At 37.5% G+C, this 19,799-nt stretch overlaps 3 protein-coding genes across 5 annotated transcripts in view; 1 reads left to right on the top strand and 2 right to left on the bottom strand.

The window, feature by feature from the left end:
- Positions 1-323: 323 nt before the first annotated feature.
- On the bottom strand, positions 324-4,322 carry LOC129096102 (intercellular adhesion molecule 1-like). 2 transcript variants are annotated; one of them, XR_008531414.1, is made up of 7 exons: positions 4,146-4,322; positions 3,586-3,661; positions 2,502-2,637; positions 2,076-2,411; positions 1,090-1,326; positions 773-895; positions 324-461 (listed from the first exon to the last, which is right to left on the bottom strand). XR_008531414.1 is itself a non-coding variant. In XM_054604764.1 (6 exons), exons 1-6 carry the CDS (start codon positions 4,301-4,303, stop codon positions 825-827), a joined length of 1,014 nt encoding a protein of 337 aa, XP_054460739.1. In that variant the 5' UTR covers positions 4,304-4,322; the 3' UTR covers positions 324-824. The 2 variants fall into 2 exon arrangements, 1 of the variants encoding a protein (XP_054460739.1); XM_054604764.1 differs by having other exon boundaries at positions 324-895.
- A 6,322-nt stretch (positions 4,323-10,644) lies between these two features.
- LOC129095591 (caspase b-like) lies at positions 10,645-13,685 on the top strand. Of its 2 annotated transcripts, none has more exons than XM_054604096.1 (3): positions 10,645-10,715; positions 12,103-12,376; positions 12,471-13,685. In XM_054604096.1, exons 2-3 carry the CDS (start codon positions 12,112-12,114, stop codon positions 12,653-12,655), a joined length of 450 nt encoding a protein of 149 aa, XP_054460071.1. In that variant the 5' UTR covers positions 10,645-10,715; positions 12,103-12,111; the 3' UTR covers positions 12,656-13,685. The 2 variants fall into 2 exon arrangements, with proteins under 2 accessions (XP_054460071.1, XP_054460070.1); XM_054604095.1 differs by having other exon boundaries at positions 12,468-13,685.
- A 1,509-nt stretch (positions 13,686-15,194) lies between these two features.
- LOC129095592 (myelin and lymphocyte protein-like) overlaps positions 15,195-19,799 on the bottom strand; it is a 7,918-nt gene continuing 3,313 nt past the window's right edge. Inside the window, exons 2-4 of the mRNA XM_054604097.1 lie at positions 18,569-18,736; positions 16,827-16,952; positions 15,195-15,829 (exon numbers count right to left, since the gene is read on the bottom strand). Of these exons, the coding sequence (XP_054460072.1) occupies positions 15,755-15,829; positions 16,827-16,952; positions 18,569-18,736 (369 nt within the window). The 3' untranslated portion in view covers positions 15,195-15,754. The remainder of the gene's footprint in view (positions 15,830-16,826; positions 16,953-18,568; positions 18,737-19,799) is intronic.

The raw sequence follows: 19,799 nt of genomic DNA, 5'->3' as shown, positions 1-19,799 counted from the left end.
GTAAAGGATTCTCTTATTTTAAAGGATCCTATTAACTCCCTGTCATTCAGAATTTGGAGAATATTTCTCCTGCCTCTTTGTCTTTTGTCCCTATACGTTAGAAACTCATAAACCCCTTAACATTCCTCCTCCCTACTCCTTAAAGCTTTTCACCTAATGGCTTTCTACGATGATAGGATGCTTTGTGAATAACCTCTATATTTACCAGGATCTTGTCTCAACTGTAAGAATATTAGTATTTCATCAGGAGCAACTCTTTGTATAAGGAAGCTTCATAAATACAACCCTGCTGCTTTGCAATGTAAAAAGAAATGTAGACCACCCACTTTTGTGTTTTCTTTATACAACAGAAAATATAACATATGTACACAGGACAGAAACTGAAACATTGTTTGGCAAAGGATGCAGACCGCCCATAAACATCCTCTCATAGAAAAGAAAAACGGGCGAGGGAGGCAGACCTATAACAGAATGGCTGTTGATTATTAAACTGTACATACATGTTGATTTGTTTCTAGAGCAGATTTTAGTCTGGAAGACATGGAAGTAGATTTTTGTGCAGATTACACAGAGGCTAGTTTAATAACATACTGTAAGAAAATGTACCTGGGTAAAAGCCCTTAAAATAGAACTTTATCTGCTTCTAATTGGACCTGAGATGTTGAAAATGAGGATGCACTATAAGCCGCTAATACAAATTTGGTCCATTTAAACAAATAAAGAGAGACACAAAAAGATAAGTCTTCTCTGACAAACATTTCACACAGCTCACCCAGAAAACAATGAAAGAAGAATCCCAGGTCACGTTGGTTTTTTTTTAGGTTTTACAGCCAGTTAAACATCTGAATCAGCATGATGGCCAACAGGAAATGTTTATTATAGCAGTTTGTAGTTCCTAGAAAGAGGAAGAAACAAATTAATTCCACTGATACAGGAAATCTTTTAACTCAAATCCCCTTTTGATCATGCGAGATAATAACAAAGCAACATTTGTCAGAAATTCAGGAAGGAAGAGAAGTTTAAACATTTGTAATTAGAACTGCTCCATATTAAGAACAACGGGCCTTTGGCTGATAAACATAAACATACCACTGCCAGGAAGGACCTCCACCTCCACCTCCACTGTGAGGTTTCTCTGTCCGAGAACTCCTGTTGCAGAGACTGTGTATATCCCAGCATGCATTCTGCTTGAGTGAGTGGGCAGGGCGACCTCCTGTCCGTCTCTGAACCATGTGACCAGCGGCTGAGGGTTTCCTCTCACCTCACAGCTGAGGCCCTCTCCCTCTCTCACCTGCAGCTTTCTCAGACACATGAGCTGAGGACCAACTGGAGAAGAAAAGATGAAGTCAGAATGAGGGAGAGACGGATGAAAGAAAAGCAAGATGGATGTGTTTTTACAGAAGACAAACGGGCGGGAGGACTATGGGATATTGAAGAGATGAAAGTCTTAAAGATGTAAAGAGAAACAGGAGTTGATATAGTTTTTCAAACTGTTGTTTTTGTCAACAGTACTTCATATACTATCATATGGCGAAAATTTTAAAATTATTTTCTGTACGAGGTCAATTTTTCAACATCAACTAATCACTTTGTGTGGAGCAGACATATTCAAAATGTACACCATAGTGTACAACAACACAGAGGCTCTGCAGTACTAACCAAACCTTTCCACCTGGCAAACCAGATCCACTTTTTCCACCCTAACCTTTCACAATAAAAGCCCTAGGCATACAGACTGTGTAGATATTTAACCAGTGAGAACGAGAGGTAACTCAGAGCATTTTTACAAAAAGGAAACTCAATAAAGTAGCTTACGGGTGCTTACTCCATACAACTATTTATCTCAGACGAACTACCAGACGTTACTCTGGGTCGATAGGATCTCGTAAGTTGATCTTTTGCTGATGCAAATATATTCAAACCTTTCATTAAAAAAGTGATGCAACTCCCGTAGATTTGCATCGTCGCTTTTGATGCAAAGTATTCACAGGGAAGGATTTTGCATTCACGTGTTTAATCGTCACAGCCCCCCGGTGTGTAAAGGCCTTTTAGAGGTGAAAATGATACAGACTCACAGTACACAGTGGTGCTGATTTTTTGTGACGTCACCACTGGAGGGGGCTGTGGTCCTTCAGGTCCCAGTTCTAGCTTTGCTTCACACCAATACTGGGCTCCATTGTGTTCTTTACTGGGGATGATGTCTAAAGAGAAGATCTCAGTCAGTGGTTTCTTCTCTGTGTCGTTGTGTTTGGACCATCGTTGACCCAGTGCTCTCCGTCCTCTGTAGAAGGTCACAACGAGGTTTTCAACAGGAGCCACTTTCTCTACTGAACACTGCAGAGTGTACTGATGACCCTCAAACATCGGCCCTGTGTGATTAACAAAGCTGATGGACACGTTATCTGGAGGCTCTGTGGAGAAAGAGACCAACATATAAACCAAAAGATGAGGAAAAAACATTTATATTTTAACATGTCAGAAAGATAATTGTATTAACTCACTGTAGACTATTACAGGGAGCTCTATGTGGCAGTCCCCCTTTTCAGATAGCGCGTAGCATTTAGGCTTAATGCTCCATTCAGTCATCTTGTCAACACTCCAGACCAGAGTCCGATTCATCATGAGTTCAGGAGATGCCTGGAGTTGCAAAAAGATACACAACGCTATAAGGATTCTGTTCCAGTGGTGACTACAGTGGAACGTTACTATGTTGGTCTCATCCAGCGTTCGTAGCTGTACTTAAAAAAAGAATGCTCCATAAATCATAGATGTCTCATGGAATGATAAACGAGTTACTTGCATAATGTAGTTAAGGCACTTCTGCGGTTATTTTAACCCAAATGACAATATCTTGTTGAACCTATCTTGGTAGTTTTCTCACCTAAACCCAACTGAGTAGCTTCCTGCAAAGTCTGAAAGTTAATTTAAAAAAGAACATATGCATATAATGAGCAGTTTCTGACGCATGTTGATGGCTTTTACTGGAAAAAGCAGAAAGAATGAGGAATAACTTTTTGTATATCATATGAACGTTTATATGAGGATCCGTTAGGGCGGTACTAGTTTATTAGGTCAACCTGCACTGAAATAGATCATCTCGTTGTGAAGCTTATAATGTTTTTAATGGCTTTGTCAGCGGTCATGTCTGTGCCTGTCTGTGTGACATCTTGAAGTTTCTGTTTTTGGCCCCGAAGAACCCACCGCCTTCGTACTCCTCAGTTTTGCTGATCTAATAAGACATTTAAATGCAGAATCTGGAGGGCATGAGTGGAGGAAATGGCTTCATCTGAGCTTGAATGGTGCTCTTTTGTTGGACTGAAGATAATTCATAAGTGTACCTGGTACAAGAGGACCATAGACTATAGATATATCTGTGGCTGAATGTTGTTGTTTTTTTCCTGCAGATTACATTCATTATGAAACTAATATTTTCAGTGGAAATAAGTTAACATTTTGCTGTTTCTCTTAGTAGTTTATTCTTGGGGACCCCAGTCTGGAGTCCTTGAATATTAAAATATGCAGATAGGCTGAGGGGTTGAGCTAACAGTTTTGGAGTCTTATATTGGAGAGCATTATTTCCCCTACCAGTGAGACTTCCCAGCCAAGACCATAAAATCTCATCTTTGGTACAGAGCAGGTCGCTTTGACTGGATCTCCAAACCTGTGACAGGAGAGTTTACAGACAGTTAGTTGTCACAGATTTACACAGAAACAGGGTAAAAGTACACAACTCAGTGATGACAGCGGTAACAGAAATAGAAAAGGAGGGGATGCATTCAAAGTCGGAGCAAACTCTTGTTGTGTTTGTTTGACTTTTAGTGCCTGCATTTGTGCACAATGGTGCAAAGTCAAATTATTTAAATGTTTCTGCATTGCTTGGCTTCTTTTTGTTTTCTTTGACACTAGTTTAACTATGCATCAGCTGCAAAAGAAGCGCTGATGAATGGCAGAGTAGAAGATGGTTGGTAAAAAGGGACTGGGAAAAACATGTTTAAAAGACTATTATTTTATAATTTGCCTCATTACTTTGGGGAAAACGGTGTGTGTAAATCTCCTCCACCTGTGAGACTATTTCAAGGTGAAGGAAATAAAGACACAGACCCTTTAATATCCACCGTACCTCACAGCATTTATTCCTGACATACCTGACCACCAGAATGGACGGAGTCATCGTCAGAGTGCAGTTGACGTCTTCTGTTGTCTGAAAGTCACTGAGAGACGGAGAGGGTGGAGATGGGAGGATTGCCTCTGACAGAGAGGGAGATGAAATTTGCAGTGGAAGAGGTGGAGCAGGTGTGAACATGGAAACAGGGGATGAGGTAGCTGAGGTCACGGGAGGGGTCAGGGAGAGGAAGAAAGATACAATAATAAGTCAATTTATGAATAAATACATCGTAAAGACTCCCTCATTATATACATATATATGTGTGTATGTGTATATATGTATATGTGTGTATGTGTATATGTGTGTATGTATATGTGTATATATATGTATATGTGTATATATATGTATATGTGTATATATGTATGTACATGTGTATATATGTATATATGTATATGTGTGTATGTGTATATGTATATACAGTATATATGTGTATATATGTATGTGTATATATGTGTATATATATGTATGTGTGTGTGTGTATGTGAGTATATATGTATATATTTACGTGTATATGTATATATATGTATGTGTGTATATGTATATATGTGTGTGTGTGTGTGTGTGTGTGTGTGTGTGTGTGTGTGTGTGTGTGTGTGTGTATATGTGTGTGTGTGTGTGTATGTGTGTGTGTATATATGTGTGTATATATGTATATATGTATATGTATATATATATATATATATATATATATATATATATATATATATATATATATATATATATATATATATATATATTAAAGTACTTTTTGTGTTTTTATCCAATCACAGATAAGAAACGCTGCTGTTCTTCATGTCGTCTGTATGAACTCGGCGGTCATTTCCTCTGTCTTCACATAATAGAAGCAAGGGTCAATTGAATTTTGCCATCTCGTGAAATAATACTCTCTTTTAGCTAATCTATTGTGAACCATTGTTTCTCAGCGGGCTGAATACACCCAGTGTGTTCCTCTAAGGAAGGAAGGACACCCTGCCCAAGTCAAAGGACTCGCTCCTCTTTTCTATGACCATTGTTCCACTGAATCCTGAGGTTGTTCTGCTGCCTATCTGATTACCTCACTCACAGTAGCTCCCTCTCTCAATCTCTCTCCGGCGAGGGTGTCGGCACACCGGCTGTCAAAATGTATGAGTCATGTTTCCCACATGCCAGTATGTGAAAAAAAATAAAAAAAATAAGTGGCACAAGACAACGGCCAGGTTACGTCTTTACCGACAGTCTCATCTTCAGAGCTGATAGAAAAATCAAAATTAATCTATTTTTTTCCTCCACTCAGATCCTTCACTTAAATATAACATGTGAAAACCTGCATTCAAAATGTTGTTCAAGTAAAAGTATTGGTAGCGAAATATATTTTAAGTATAAAAAAGGAAAGTACTCATTGTGCAGAATTTATGCTTTCGGAGGTTCATTAAAATGTTGGATTCTTATTATCTTATTACCATTCATCCAGCATGTTAACACTCATCTTTGAATCTACTTTGTGGAAAGCCGGGAAATTTCCTCTGTTAACAATGCATTCAATTTTATGAGATGATGCGTTTTTGTTTGAATTTCTTTGAAGTTGCAAAGTACAAATACATCATCCTGGGGTTCCCGAACTAAACAACAGTGTTTCTACAATGAATGTGAGTGACCACGAGTTAAAAGAGTAAGACAGAAGACCTCTTTAGTCCTCTATAAATGTTAAAAACAACAAAATATAAGACATAAAAATCACTGGTTTAACTGCTCGCACTTCAGTGACATTCAGTGACAATCCCAACCTGTTGGAGGTTCATCCTTCACAGCTGAATTGTACCATCTAGCTGTCATTCCACTCACCTGAGCTGAACAGGTAACACAGCAGGAGCCAGATCGGTCGTCCAGATGCAAACATCCTTCCTCGGGTTCCCTGGCTCTAAATGTATATCATATATATATATATATTATAATATAGTTACTGTCTGTGTGATGCTGGCAGTAACACGGACTAAGTCTTTTGAGAGAAAAACAGGGAACTTGGAGGTTTTTATGGGAGTCTGGGTGTGTATGCATGTGCTTTTCTTTTTTCTTTTTTTCATTCTGCTTGTGTGTGTCTGAAGCTGATGATCAGGCGATAGCTTCGCTTTGGCCCCTGAAACCCACCAAGGGCGCTCTCTGTTAGTAAATCAAGAGAGGAAGGAAGGAAGGGAGGGTCAAGGAAAATGCTGTGTAGCTCTGCAGCACAGAGGGCACCAGTGTGTGTGTGTGTGCGTGTGTGTGTGTGTGTGTGTGTGTGTGTGTGTGTGTGTGTGTGTGTGTGTGTGCGTGTGTGCGTGTGCGTGTGCGTGCATGCGTGTGTGTGAAAAAACGATTGTCCAGTTAAAACCTTGTATCTCTATATTGTATCCATTTCATATATCTCCTTAAAGCTGCTATGATCAATATTTATATATTAGCAATAGATAAGACCACTGTGTTATGTTCAATTCAGTTTATTTTGTATAGCCCAGAATCACAAATTTGCCTCAGAGGGCTTTACAATCTGTGCACATACGACATCCTCTGTCCTTCCCTCACATGGGCACAGGAAAAACCCCTTTAACAGGGAGAAAAAAGGAAGAAACCTCTGGGAGAATGACAGAGGAGGGATCCTTCTCCCAGGATGGACAGAATGCAATAGATCATAATATCAATTCTTTAGGAGCAACGTTTGCAGACAGTGGTTGGCGGCACACGGTTTATCACTCTGCAACTCACGTTAACGCAGTTTCACAAACGTGTCAATAAACTAACCTTTAGGTAACGTAAAAACACTAAAAGACTCCCTCTATAGTCAGTGTTTGGTTTGTCCGTTCTGGGCTACTGTAGAAACATGGCATTGCAACGTGGCCCTTTAAGTAAAAGTAGAAATACTGTTGATTTTATTTTTTTTAACACAGTAAAAATACTTTATTACAAATAAAAGATCTGAATTAAAAATATTAGGTAAAAGTTCAGAAGTATTATCATCAAAAAGAAGATAAGAAAAAGAAAGTACTCATTATGCAAATGACTCCTAAAACGTGTTAAGAATATTATGTTATTCTATTCTATTATCATAATACATGTAAGAGCAGTTTTAATGTTGCAGTTCCTCAATGTAGAACCACATTTAGATACTTTGTATACTTTTGAGACAAATAGTCATATAGTACTTCATCATATAAGGATAGTTTATGTTTTCATGTAAAAGGTAACATAGTAGTGGAGGAAAGAGTACATAAAGTACAAGTCTGTCAAGATTTGTACCTGAGTACAGTATGTACTCACCTACTTCCACCTCTGGAAGAATGTCAGTAACGTTTCATCATCTTGGAGTTTATTGTTTTGCTTTTCTGACCTGCAACTTTCCTGTTCACCTCGCTATCTTTAGGGTCATAAAAATGCTGATAAACTTACAGTACGCTACCTGCACAGCAGCAAACAGACAGACAGAGTAAACACTACAGCTGAAGAACACAGAGGAGTATGGAGGACGAAAAATGACATAAATATAAATAAATAAATAAATGCATAGATAATTGTAGAAATAAATACAGGAATAAATAAATAAATGCATAAATAAATGTTTGAATACAGAAATAAATAAATGAAGGTGAACAAAAATGTAGGAATATATTTATTTATTTATGTCCCATTTAAGAATCAACTTTTATTAATTCAATTCAGCATTTATTTATTATTTTATTTATTTATTTAAGCATTTATCAATGCATTTAAACATTTCTGTATTTATTTCTACAATTATTTATGCATTTATTTATTTAAGCATTTATTTATTTAAGCATTTATTTATTTAAGCATTTAAGCATTTATGCTTTTTTTTTATTCCTGTATTTATTCCTTTATTTATTTTTATTTATTTATTTATTTATTTATTTATTTATTTATTTATTTATACTTAAGTCATAATCTGTCCTCCATAGAGGAGCGTTTAGCTGTGAAGATAAAAAACCAGAGCTTAAGGAGATAGAATAACGGGCTTCATGAGGTGGGAACAAACACAACTTTGGATTCTGATATCTCTACATGTCTAATATGTTTACAGGAAACGTTGGATGTGTAAACAAGCCTTATAAGGTGACGTCAGGGTTAAATATATAGACTTTATGGTTTTATGAATATGCAGTAAATCCTCTCTCCTGTCTCACCTTTGCTCTTGTCTGTTAATCTTCAACCTCGCGCAGTCAGTAAAATCTTCCCGTCAGACTTTGAAGGAAGTTTCAGAGATTAAAGTATCAATTAGTCTTCAGGTGAGCTTCAGTTTTTCTGTCTGCTTTCGGACAATTGGGACTTTTGTGAGACATTTTGGATAGTTGAGCTACGAAAACACCGACTTCAGGTAGGTGCTCTGTGATTTAACAGCATATTTCTGTGATTTATCGGTAACTGTAGAGCAGATACTGTATAGTAGTGAGAGAAATGTGCTCCTGTAGGATATTGATTCTATCCACAGGCCTCCATTCATCTGGATATTTAAATATTTTGCTTTTGTTTATTTACTGGATTAATTCTTGACAAATATAAAATATTTCGATGTGTGTAAAAAAATTCATTTTTGTTTTTGAGAAAAACTGAAGCATCCTTCCTTGAATATGGAGGACCACTTGTGTCACATAAATAGTTAACATGTATTTGATTAACTCGTATCTAATTTGACAGTAAACACTGGATTTAATACAATGTTCTTACAAATTGAATCAATTGTATTAATTGAATGGCCAAAAGCGAGAGCGATTATTGACAGAAATTACAAATAAACTTGTTAAAACAGTTTCCAATTGGAAAAGTGAACCGAAAATGGAAAAGAAAATTGAAAAAGCAATTTTTCATCTAAATGTCAAATTTAAATGTGTATTGCTAACCTCTTGTTAAATCTTTGATGAATTCCATCTTGTCTTCCAATCAGATATTAGTTAATATAAATCTTTATAATAATACACATGATAGCTGACCTATATAACCTATAATATTATCCTTTTAATCATAAATAAATAATTTAAAAAACAACCCACTCCAGCTGAAAACAGCTGTTTTTATAAACTATAGTGAAAAGATGACGTTTCTAGAGACACGTGGTTTTCCAGGAAGCTCAATCACCGCCAGAACTTTATAAATCTCATCCCATAACATAACTAATTCCCCCAGAAATGCAAGTGCCACAACTGCTTTTGAAGACTCTGGATCACCTGAGTAACGACGACTTCACTAGATTTAAGTGGTATCTTAGTGTTAAGATCCTGGAGAGCTGCGTTGAAATCCCCAAGAGCCATCTGGAGAGCCCATACCGGCATGACACCGTGAGCAAGATGGTAGAAAGCCACGGCGAGGACAAGGCCGTGAACTTGACCGTCGTCATCCTGAGGGCGATGAATCAAAACGACGCTGCGGAAAAGTTAAATAAAGCCTACACAGGTGCAGTAGTTTCAAAACAGTTTGTAGTCGCTGTTTACGGTTTGCTTAATTGTGTCTCTTACTGATTCTATGTCTTTTTTTATATATTTTTTCACAGAAGGAGCAGCAGCTCGTCGGCCTGCGACCGACTCGTTTGCTTATGGTGCCGCTGGGAACGTCGCTCCTCGGGCCAATAACCGTCGTGTGATTGTCAGTGGCAACGTTGGCGGGAATGTTCGCAGACGTGATGCCGGTGATGGCTGTGTGATCATCAGCGGTAATGTTGGCGGCGATATATTCTAGTCGTCCAACAACTTCTACGAACAGCTTCTACCATCACAGCAACTACTACAAAAAGTGGATCAGTCCGTAAAAACTGAAATTGATTGATCTCGGAAGAAGAATTAAAAAGCTATTTTCTTGCCACGCACGTTGTTTCATTAGAAAATTAGTGATGAAATCGCTAAAGCTCACATTTGAGCTCATTTACCAACATCACTTGATCTGTTTCAATGACTTTATGAGTCTCTGAAGTTTTAGATTGTAACTTTTTTAAATGCGAGGAAATTCATCAGCACAGAAGTGAAGCACGTGTCCGTCTTGTTTTTTATATAGAAAAGAAGAAAAAAACATCCTACTTGTTATGTGTGTATTTTATTTATTTTTTTTCAATCTGCAATTTTGTTTACCTCCTGTTCTATGTCTTCTTGATATTTGAATTCAAGCTAATTATTAACAATGTATAGTCAGTTTGGAAATTTATTTATAAAAAAAAATAAAAAAACACAGATGAGATCATGAGATGTAAGACTAAATATTTGTTGTCTGTTGTTTATATGAATATCAAAAATACGCTCTAAAGTTGTCTTTTCACGACGTTAAAGATATGATTTCACTTTTAGGGTGAAATGAGAAATAAAAATGCCAACATGTCTTCAACAGATTTGATGTTTGGGGCAAAAAAAACTACATGATAAGTGAGTTTTTTGATAAGTTCTAACAGTGATCTGGTGACCCATGTATTCACTGTGAAGAGAATCAGACTAATGTCACATTGTGTCATCTTACCAGCTTCCTGTTGAAACCGAAACTAAAATAATACCCGCCAATCTGCATATTTCCTCCCGGTGGTGTACTGTGGGTTGTCGGTGCCACGGTGAGTCATTTTTGTATTAAAGTGTTCATTAAATGATTATTTTGGTTCTGATGATGCTTCTCTGTTTGCGCACTTTTGTCAAATCAGACGTTTAAAGTTAAAGAAGAAGTCTGTGAAACCTGACGGCTCCTGTTTGTCGACACATTGTTGTAGACTGACTGTGGTGGAGTTTGGTGTTTGGTGTTTTCAGTCTCGGTTGTTTCTTTTTTTTTGTTCAATAACTCTGCAACAGTTTCAGTAATCAGTCTAAATATAAGTCTCAGATCCTGATCAGAGTCCAGTAAAGTTATAAAATGTTCTATAAATCGTGTTTTAAGGCTTTTTACTTATGTTGGACATCATTTATTAATAAGTTAATTAATAAGTTACATGTAGCTCTTTAATATGGTACTGTGCTGTTTTAACAGGACGAGCAGTGTTCTCATCGTAGTTGTGTAATGTGTAACAATCGCTTAATTAAAGCTGTGATCAACTTGCATTATGGGAAATGTAGGATCCAGTGTATATGGAATGTAGTTGTAGCCCCGTTCATGCAAACAGGTATTTACATTTTTATTTTATAATAAAATATATAATATAGAACAACCTATAATAGCTTTGTAGAAGTAGCACCAAAGGAAGAGTCTAGATTATTAAATAGCTAGAAAATGACTTATTTACATTTATAATTGTAAAAAATATAAGTAGTCCTTAATCATTAGTATTAGGTATAATTATTAGTTATTAAATATATTTAGGTTAACAGTAGTGGAATGTAACTATTTACTAAAGTGCTGTACTAAAGTGTGATTTTGAAGTACTTGTACTTGTGTATTTTCATTTTTTGCTACTTTATAATTGTACTCCATTACATCTCAGATGTTAATATTGTACTTTTTACTCTACAACATGTATTTATAACTTTTAGTTACTTTGCAGATTCAGAATAATAATGCAAAATATAATCAACTAATAAATAATGACATATTAATTATAGAATAAGCTTCCCAGCAATAGATAAAGTAATTATTAGGAGCTCCACCTTTACCAGCTGCAACATTAAAGGGACACATTACTGCATCAACAATTATAATCCAAAAGTATTGTAAGTAGGTGAATAGTCCATTGGAGTGCTAACTGGTGATTTAAAGAGCTCGCTAAATAAACTTTTCACATCCTGCCGACCCAAAAGTTCTTCTTATTAATGCGTGTACCTGATACGTCTCAACACCATTCAATTATTTGCAGCCCTATGAGCACATCATCCTTAAAACTAGGACGGATATGAGAGTATTATTCATCTTCTCATCTAACATTTTGCAACAAAGCAAATCAGAATATTGTCGAAATATTCCTTTCACATTATCTACTAATCTGGAAACGTCTTCACCCTCATCTACCTGCACAGTGAGCAGACATGTTGGTTCGTATGCTGCTGCTGGAGACTCTGCAAGATTTGATCAACGACGAATTTAAAACCTTTAAGTGGCACCTCCAGGACAAGGTGTTGGACAGCTGCAAACCGATTCCCCGGTCCTACCTGGAGAACGCGGACCGGACGGACGCCGTGACCAGGATGATAGCTAGCTACGGCGAGGAAATGGCCGTGAACATCAGTGTGGAGGTTCTGAAGAGGATGAACAACAATTCCGCCGCTGAGAAGTTGAGGAACATATACTCAGGTGGATGTTTCTTAAATACATTTACCAATCAAATCAGATATATATATTTTTTTAATACATGATTCTCTCTGCATTTGTTTGTTTTCATCAGCAGGGGGAAACACAGCTGCATCCTCCACGTCAGCATCTGATGCAGCTCCTCCTGCTGCTCCTGTAGCACCTCCTGCTGCTCCTCCTGCTGCTCCTGCCACAATGATGGCCAAGCAAGGAGGCGTGATCTTCGCCCCGACAGTTGCAGGTGGCACATCTGGGACATGGAATATAACCATCAATAAATAAGCTCATGAAACACATAGTTTGATTGGACGGCCTACCTGCCTGTTTACCTGCGTGCACGCTGCCCGTGCACTCGTTGCTGGTCAACATATCTTCCACATTTGTTTATCTTGACGGCTGTGAATGCTAACAGCAGCCATTTTTTATTCTTTTTTTTTTTCAAGCTAAAAAACAACAACAAAAATGACAATAAAATGATATAACTAAAACAAATATTGAGAGACACAGGGCAGCATCTCGTACCAAGGACCAAGTATTCAATCACAACCCCAATACAAGATTAACAAATAAGCAATTTTTTATTCTTAACGTTCATAATGATGTGTTGCTGAATTGGCGAGCTAGTGCTGCTGGCTACTTTCATTATAAAATAGTTGGCCACACTAGACTGTTTCTTTTCAGTTTGATCATTTACAAAAATCTACCGTACTCTTGCTAGTGTCTCAACAGTACCAACCTTAGCTTTTCAGTCTCACGGAGAAAATCCAAGTCTAATGAATCTTTTACAATAATTTGACACCGGATCTGGCAGAATATACATTTTTAGATACGGTACCTTCAGTACAATTTAGTACTTTTAGTTTTAAAATGTGCTGGAACACAAGCAGCCTGTACTTTTATAAAACCACTGTAAATAGTTAAATATTTGTGTACTCAGGGTACCATTACTCTCTCACAGAGTTTTACAATGAGGGCTCAGAATAGAAAAAATTTGTAAAAGTTGTAATCCTGAAGAGTTCAGTCCTGTGCATAAACATCTGACTCCTGCAGTAACAATGAAAACTTAGAGACAAATACAGAGTGAATAAGATGAATTGATATTGCTGAAAAAATGCAGAGCATAAATACTATCAAAAATGTGTATTGATTTAATGAATATCTAACATATCGGAAAAGTTAATTCAAATATGTTGTTTGTTTGTATTTTTTACGTGGAACTTTTCTGAAACATATGAATTATTTGATTGATCAAATAAATCCAGTTGAATAACTGAGCAACTGAGTGATGCAAAACTGAATTTGAGCCATTTCCTTTTTTATGACATAATTATAGCATGATTGTCTAACTTTCTCACAGATTTTCCTGCTGAAATAGTTTCAGATGCTTATCAATTATTGCAACCTGCTACATCTTACGTTTTGGATGGATGAATAGACTTTTGACGGCTGTCCTCTCTTCGCTTTAGTGCAGCCGTTGTTATCCAAACAGATGTTATACTAACAGTATAACTAATATAAGGACTCTTGTTAGCTTGGTTTTATTAGTTTGTTTGTTTGTTTGTTTCTTTTTTAGTTTCTTTTTTTGCTTATTTATTTATTTATTGCAAGACAAAACATTGAAAGAAAAAAAAGAAGACCTGAACTGTGAATACAAGGCAGTTTTATTAGGGAACAAGAAAACAAAATGTTAAATATTAATAAAAAATGAAGTTGCAAACCAAAAAAAACAAGCAGAAAAGAGTCGAAGACACAAACTGTTGACTTAAAGTTGGAAGATCTCTGTCTAAAATATCCCTCTGTTCTGTAATAAGATTTCCCTTCATTAGAGCTAAGGGGCCCAAACAGGTGCAGAACAAAAGGAACGTATTTTTTGCAAGTAAAGTGTGTCAGCTGTTTGTGATTGAGCTGCAGCCTCACAATCTACTTCAGTTTCACAGAGATGCTTCGCTATTATCTCCTGCTGCCTTCCCTCATCAATTATCCATCACGGCTACAGTTCACTGACCCGGCATACGCCCCGACTGGCCTCACACCGTGTGTGTGTGTGTGTGTGTGTGTGTGTGTGTGTGTGTGTGTGTGTGTGTGTGTGTGTGTGTGTGTGTGTGTGTGTGTGTGTGTGTGTGCCTGCCCAGTATTTACTCCCTGTCATACTTCATTAAACCTGGTTTCATGTTCTGGTTGTTGTTCTCTGTGCTGCTGGTTGGCCACCAGTTCAAAATACCTGAAACCTGAATATTTGGTCATTATGTCCCATCAGCGTAAATGGACAGTTTAATAAAGTTTGTTCAACCGTCATATACACGGTGAGTTCACTGACACCAGGTCCACTGGAGTGCTAAATAATAACTCTGTCTATAATGTCATGGGTCTTATTTAAGTAGTTTTATTGATCTTTTTTTAAGATTTTTTCATTCTAATCAATACTTTTAATGCTAATGATTTATGAGTGCATTTAGAGTAGAAATCCATCATTTCAATGTATTTTTTTGTGATTGGAACATATTTGGGTTCTGCAAGGGTTAAATTAAGATGTTACAAATTCCACTTTTCCAGTTGACTTCCAGTTCTTCCATACTTGCTGTAATAAAACGATCCTGAAGGTTTATTTAGACCAAATTGATGATTAAAGTGACAAAAACACAAATGTTTCAGGACAAACACATTTATTCATTTTCAATGACTAAAAATGTTTACAAAATTGAAGCCGTCAGTTATAAAGGCTTACATTACAAACAAAAAAATCAGAATTTACATCCTTGTTCTGATTCAAATTTAGTTAAATTTTCTTGTTAAGAAACTTATAAAAATATAAATTGTTCTTTTCATGAGATGAGAGCAAAAGAAGAAGAATGTCAAACTACACTTTTGAACTAAATGAAAAACATAACAAAAGGGACACCATAGAGGCTCAAAGTAGAGAGAGATAGGCAGAGTGTGCGTGAGTGGACAAAATAATAAGAACACCCAGAAACATCTGAGTAGTAAAAAGCAGTTTAAATGAGATTAATATTTTTAAATTACTTTTTTGTGACTATCTCTGTAGATTCAACTATTTTTAAGGCTGCAGTTGAACCTGCTAACAGGTTGGTGCAACATCTGGAATAAATGCTTATGAGTGGCTTTGGATCCAGGGCTCGGCTGGTCGGCAGTGACTCATCTTCATCACTGAAACCTCTCCTGCTCCAGACAGCCGGACGCTGAGAGACGCTGTGGTGATCCAGATGTTGCTTCACAGCTTCCTCTCCCAGCAGAGAGGTAAAAACAAAACAAAACCTCAGCAGCGAGTCTCCATCACCGCCAGCCTTCCCTTTTCATGTCAGCGTGCTGCAGCTTTATGTACAAGCTTTAAAGGATATAAATCAGTTCTGGTTTAGAAAACCTCTAGAAAGATTTCCATCGGATGGCGGACAGGATGGTGTGGATGAAGTAGAGGAGCGTCGCCACGTACGAGAAAACCTGAAGAGATAAAAGGGAACATCAATGGAAGATTTGATAGGATGAAAGGAGTCATCCTCTGAGGACCATGCATATCAAGATAATCCTTAAGAGTATCTCAGCACTGTACCGGCTGTTAAGCATGTGTGTGGTGTGTTCAGGTGTTTGAGAGAAGTTCTCCTAAATCCCCTGTACATTCAACATAAGAACAAATCTGTTTGTACGAGTGGTTCTTGCATGAGGCCCATTGTTTATCTTGACATCCATGTTTGATTATGGTTTTTCTTGTGGAAGTCATTTCTTGACGGTAAAACTCACAAAATAGAGCAAACTGTCAAATCTCAGCTGCAGGATCTTCCCGCATTCACTCAGGTTTAAAAAATAGTCTGCTCTGCACAAAGCAATAACATCACTTCAATAAAAAATGCCTAAAAAGAATTACACGTATTAAGTAAGTGTATTTAGTGATATCAATTTTGGAATTCTAGTTTGTCAGCAGTGAGGGAATAGTTTGACTGTGCGAAACGGGAGGAAAACGTTTAATAAGCAATGCTGTTTCCAGTCTTTATGCTAAGCTAAGCTAACTAGCTAAGTTTATTCATATAAATAAAGAAAACTTTGTTTTTTTAATCTCATTTATTAAAGTAGTTTGGTGACGAGGCTGTGTGGAAATCTCTTTGTGGTGCTTTCAAGCTCCTCCGTTGCTGCCAGTTGTAGCTTCATATTCAGCGTACAGACATGAGAGTGGTATCATTTCACTGAATGTTGTACTGTTCCTTTAGGATCCTTGTGTTTTGTAAGAGAAGTTACAGATTATTCTGATAGTTGATACAGAAAAACATCAACCAACGCTGCTTTTTATAGACGCAGCTTCCTGCTGTGTTAATTCTGTCAACACTTAAGAACCAATCAGAGAGTTTTCTCAGCTGGTCCTGAGGGTTCAGGTCTCTGCGTGGTTCTGATTTTCTTCTGTATGGACGAGTAAGCAGTTCATTCAACATGAAACGACCTGACTCACCACTGCAGAGATGTCCAGCTTGTAGTTCTGGGTTAAGTTCCCGTCGTTCATGTCCAGGGTCACTTTGGCCAAAGCCACTGAAGCACTGAGGTAGAAGAAGGCCGCGATGCCGTGATAGGCGAAGTCCTGACAGGCGAGAAAGAGGAAGACAAAATAGAAAGTGGATGTTAGTCACAGTTATGTGGGGAACGTCATGTTCACTGTCTGCACTGGCACAAAGTCAAAACACAAACTGTCACACAAAACTGCTTTGTCATGGTGACAGGTTGCATTCACATACTTATTCTGCTGTTTGTAAACAGAGGACATCATTTTCTTTCTTTATCTGATAAAAAATAAAAAAGGTGTCGTCTATCATAGTGGTGGTTTGTACCAGCTTTAGTTTTTTGTCTCATTTATTTAAGTAGTTTGAGTCTGTGTGGAAATCTCTCTGTGGTGCGTTCAAGTTCCTCCGTTTATCTTAGAGTTGAGAATGGGAGGCTGAAAAAAAAGGAAGTGACAAAAAGCATTCTAAGGTTGTTATGAAAAGAAAGACTCTTGCTGGATTTGCAATTCTTTGCATTAAAGAGTCTCAAATCTCAGAGATGTCAGTGTCCTTGAACGCACCAAGACGAAGAGTTTCCTGTGATAACGTAACTAAAGCAGAGTTGACTTCACGTTGACTGTGTGTATTATCTCTCTGCAGGTTGTGCATGTCCATTAAAACATAGTAAAGTCTGTTTATGCTCATGTGGATTTGGTTGCATGTTCTGACTCATCACATGTTGTGGACCTTTGCCTGCCTGAAGCGGAGCAGACACTGTACATTTTTATATTTTTATTAATCTTGTCCATCTTTTGGGTCCAAATCTGGCTTTGCTGAGACATTTAATTAAATCCTTTTATTTGCTCGACAACAGTTCATCCAACTGACTTCACACTTGAAGGTTGTATTTGTGAGGACCTAAGGAGTGCAAGCTCTAGATCTACAGGACGTATTTATTATCTCAACCAGGAGGATCATGCATTCGGTCGTGCTTGTATTTGTGCGTGAGTGAGTGTTCATCTCGGTGTCTGTCCACGACTAATCTCGCATTCTGCTGCAGCACATTGCTTAATTTCTTGGATTTCCAGTTATGCTAAAAAAACCTCTTGTGGTTGTGGTGACTCACACTTTCTAAAAATACCTTTTATTGCCTATTTTATACGTCAATTGACTGCCTGCCGACTCCTCAATTAACAGAACCCCCAGCTGCTACTCTGCTCCCACAGTGAGGGATAACAGTTTGCTTACCTTTATTGTTTTGGACGGGGTGTTTTGTTAACACCCAAAGGCTAACAGCTAAGGGCTAATGGAGCATTGACAGCTTGGTCAGTTTAATTTTGTTTTAGATGACAACACCGAGCCGATTGTCTGCAGACATCGCTTTTTGAGTTTGAATAATGTGTGTTTTGCAACATGTTACAGCCAACCGTTCATCTGACCAACTTCATACTTGGCGGGTGTATTGCTTAGGACCCAAGAAAGCTCAGTGTTGAGTGTGAAGTTGTTTGGATCAGCTGTTCTTGAGAAAGATGTAAGCATCAGTTAAGATGAGACCAATGTTTGACTGTAGGAATCAAAACAAGTCACAAACTCATTGAGGGAAATGATGAGAATGAATGAAGGGTGTAGGACTTGGACTCAAACAACAGGAAGTAGAAGTCTTCCAGATTATACAGTAAGCAGTACTTGTCTTTATAAAAATGTCAAGAGGACTTACTGCTGCAGCCCAGATGCCTCTGTTGCGATGCCCCCCGCAGGCGAACACCACCAACCAGATAAAAGTCATGGTGAAGCAGAAGACGGAGACGAACATCACCCAGCCCTGAGGGTTATGCGGCACCACTAACGTGCACGCCACCAGGATCCAGACCAGACCTCCGAACACCTGAAATATCCAAAGAGAAAAAAAACATAAAATCAGAGATGTTCCAATCATAAAAAAAGAAATTACTTTAACGATTCATTGATATGTGGATATACATACAACTTGTAGGCAAATTGTTTCTGTTCTAACCTGAGAAAAAGAAACTTTCAGTTCATTTTGCAGCCACTAGGTGATGTTGAATGTGTTTTGTCCATTAGAGGCCTTATTGCTTGACCTTTAAACCCTGTAGGAGGCCATTTTGTTTCCTTGAACTCCTGAGTAAGAGAGCACTTTGAGTGAACTTTGGTCAAAGCCTCTACATCCATCTTTTGGAATACATTTTAGAAGCATTGTCTGTAAGTACAGCATTTATAAGATCCCTGTATTTGTGTCTATGTTTACATTTTCTCTTGATGGCTTAGGTTTTGTTTTTTGTGTTGTGTAATATTCATTGTTCACCATGTTCACCTGTCCTGTCAAAGGCCTTCAGCTAGATTCATTGGCAGCCAGGTATATCAGATAGGCTTTATGAGGCATTAGTACAAAATGGAACAGTATATCAATGAGGCGTATTGTACTCATCGTTTCCTTTACTTTATATCTTCAAATTCAGTTTGACTCTATTCGCATACTTTCAATACTAAACTGTGGTGCACAACGAATCCATCATTCTTTGACCACAGTGAACTGAAGGAGTCGACTGTCTCGTTGAAGAAAGGGACTGATCCTGAACTGTTATACAGCCAACTGATGGGCATATTTACTTATAATACACATAAATATGATAATCGCTAACAAATGGTATCTCTGATATTAAAAGTAAAAGAAAAACTCTTTAATACTGTCCATTCTTGACTATTGCCCAGCAATGATCTAACGCTACAATGGAAACAAAAGCTTGGTTTTGGGTTAAAAACAGATTCCTCTATTCATTACTTGTATCTATCATAAATAGCTCTGCTACAAAGACTCTCTTTATTTTGACAGGGAATTTTCCCAACACCAAAAGCAAGGACAAACGTAATGAAATGAGCGGTCATGTGACGAGTTATGCATGAATGGAATTTACTACCAAGACATGTCA

This window comes from Anoplopoma fimbria, chromosome 9, assembly GCF_027596085.1.
Source record: "Anoplopoma fimbria isolate UVic2021 breed Golden Eagle Sablefish chromosome 9, Afim_UVic_2022, whole genome shotgun sequence".
Classification (NCBI taxonomy): domain Eukaryota; kingdom Metazoa; phylum Chordata; class Actinopteri; order Perciformes; family Anoplopomatidae; genus Anoplopoma; species Anoplopoma fimbria.
The sequence above is the reverse complement of the archived record's forward strand: the minus strand, read 5'-3'. Positions and strand labels throughout refer to the sequence as shown.

Coding starts and splice junctions, on each gene's coding strand:
- LOC129096102 (XM_054604764.1), bottom strand. CDS start 4,303: ATGTTCACACCTGCTCCACCTCTTCCACTGCAAATTTCATCTCCCTCT. Junction 3,662..4,145: donor CCGTCCATTCTGGTGGTCAG/GTATGTCAGGAA, acceptor CTCCTGTCACAG/GTTTGGAGATCCAGTCAAAG. Junction 1,327..2,075: donor AATCAGCACCACTGTGTACT/GTGAGTCTGTAT, acceptor TTTCTTCTCCAG/TTGGTCCTCAGCTCATGTGT.
- LOC129095591 (XM_054604095.1), top strand. CDS start 12,112: ATGTTGGTTCGTATGCTGCTGCTGGAGACTCTGCAAGATTTGATCAAC. Junction 12,377..12,467: donor GTTGAGGAACATATACTCAG/GTGGATGTTTCT, acceptor TGTTTTCATCAG/CAGGGGGAAACACAGCTGCA.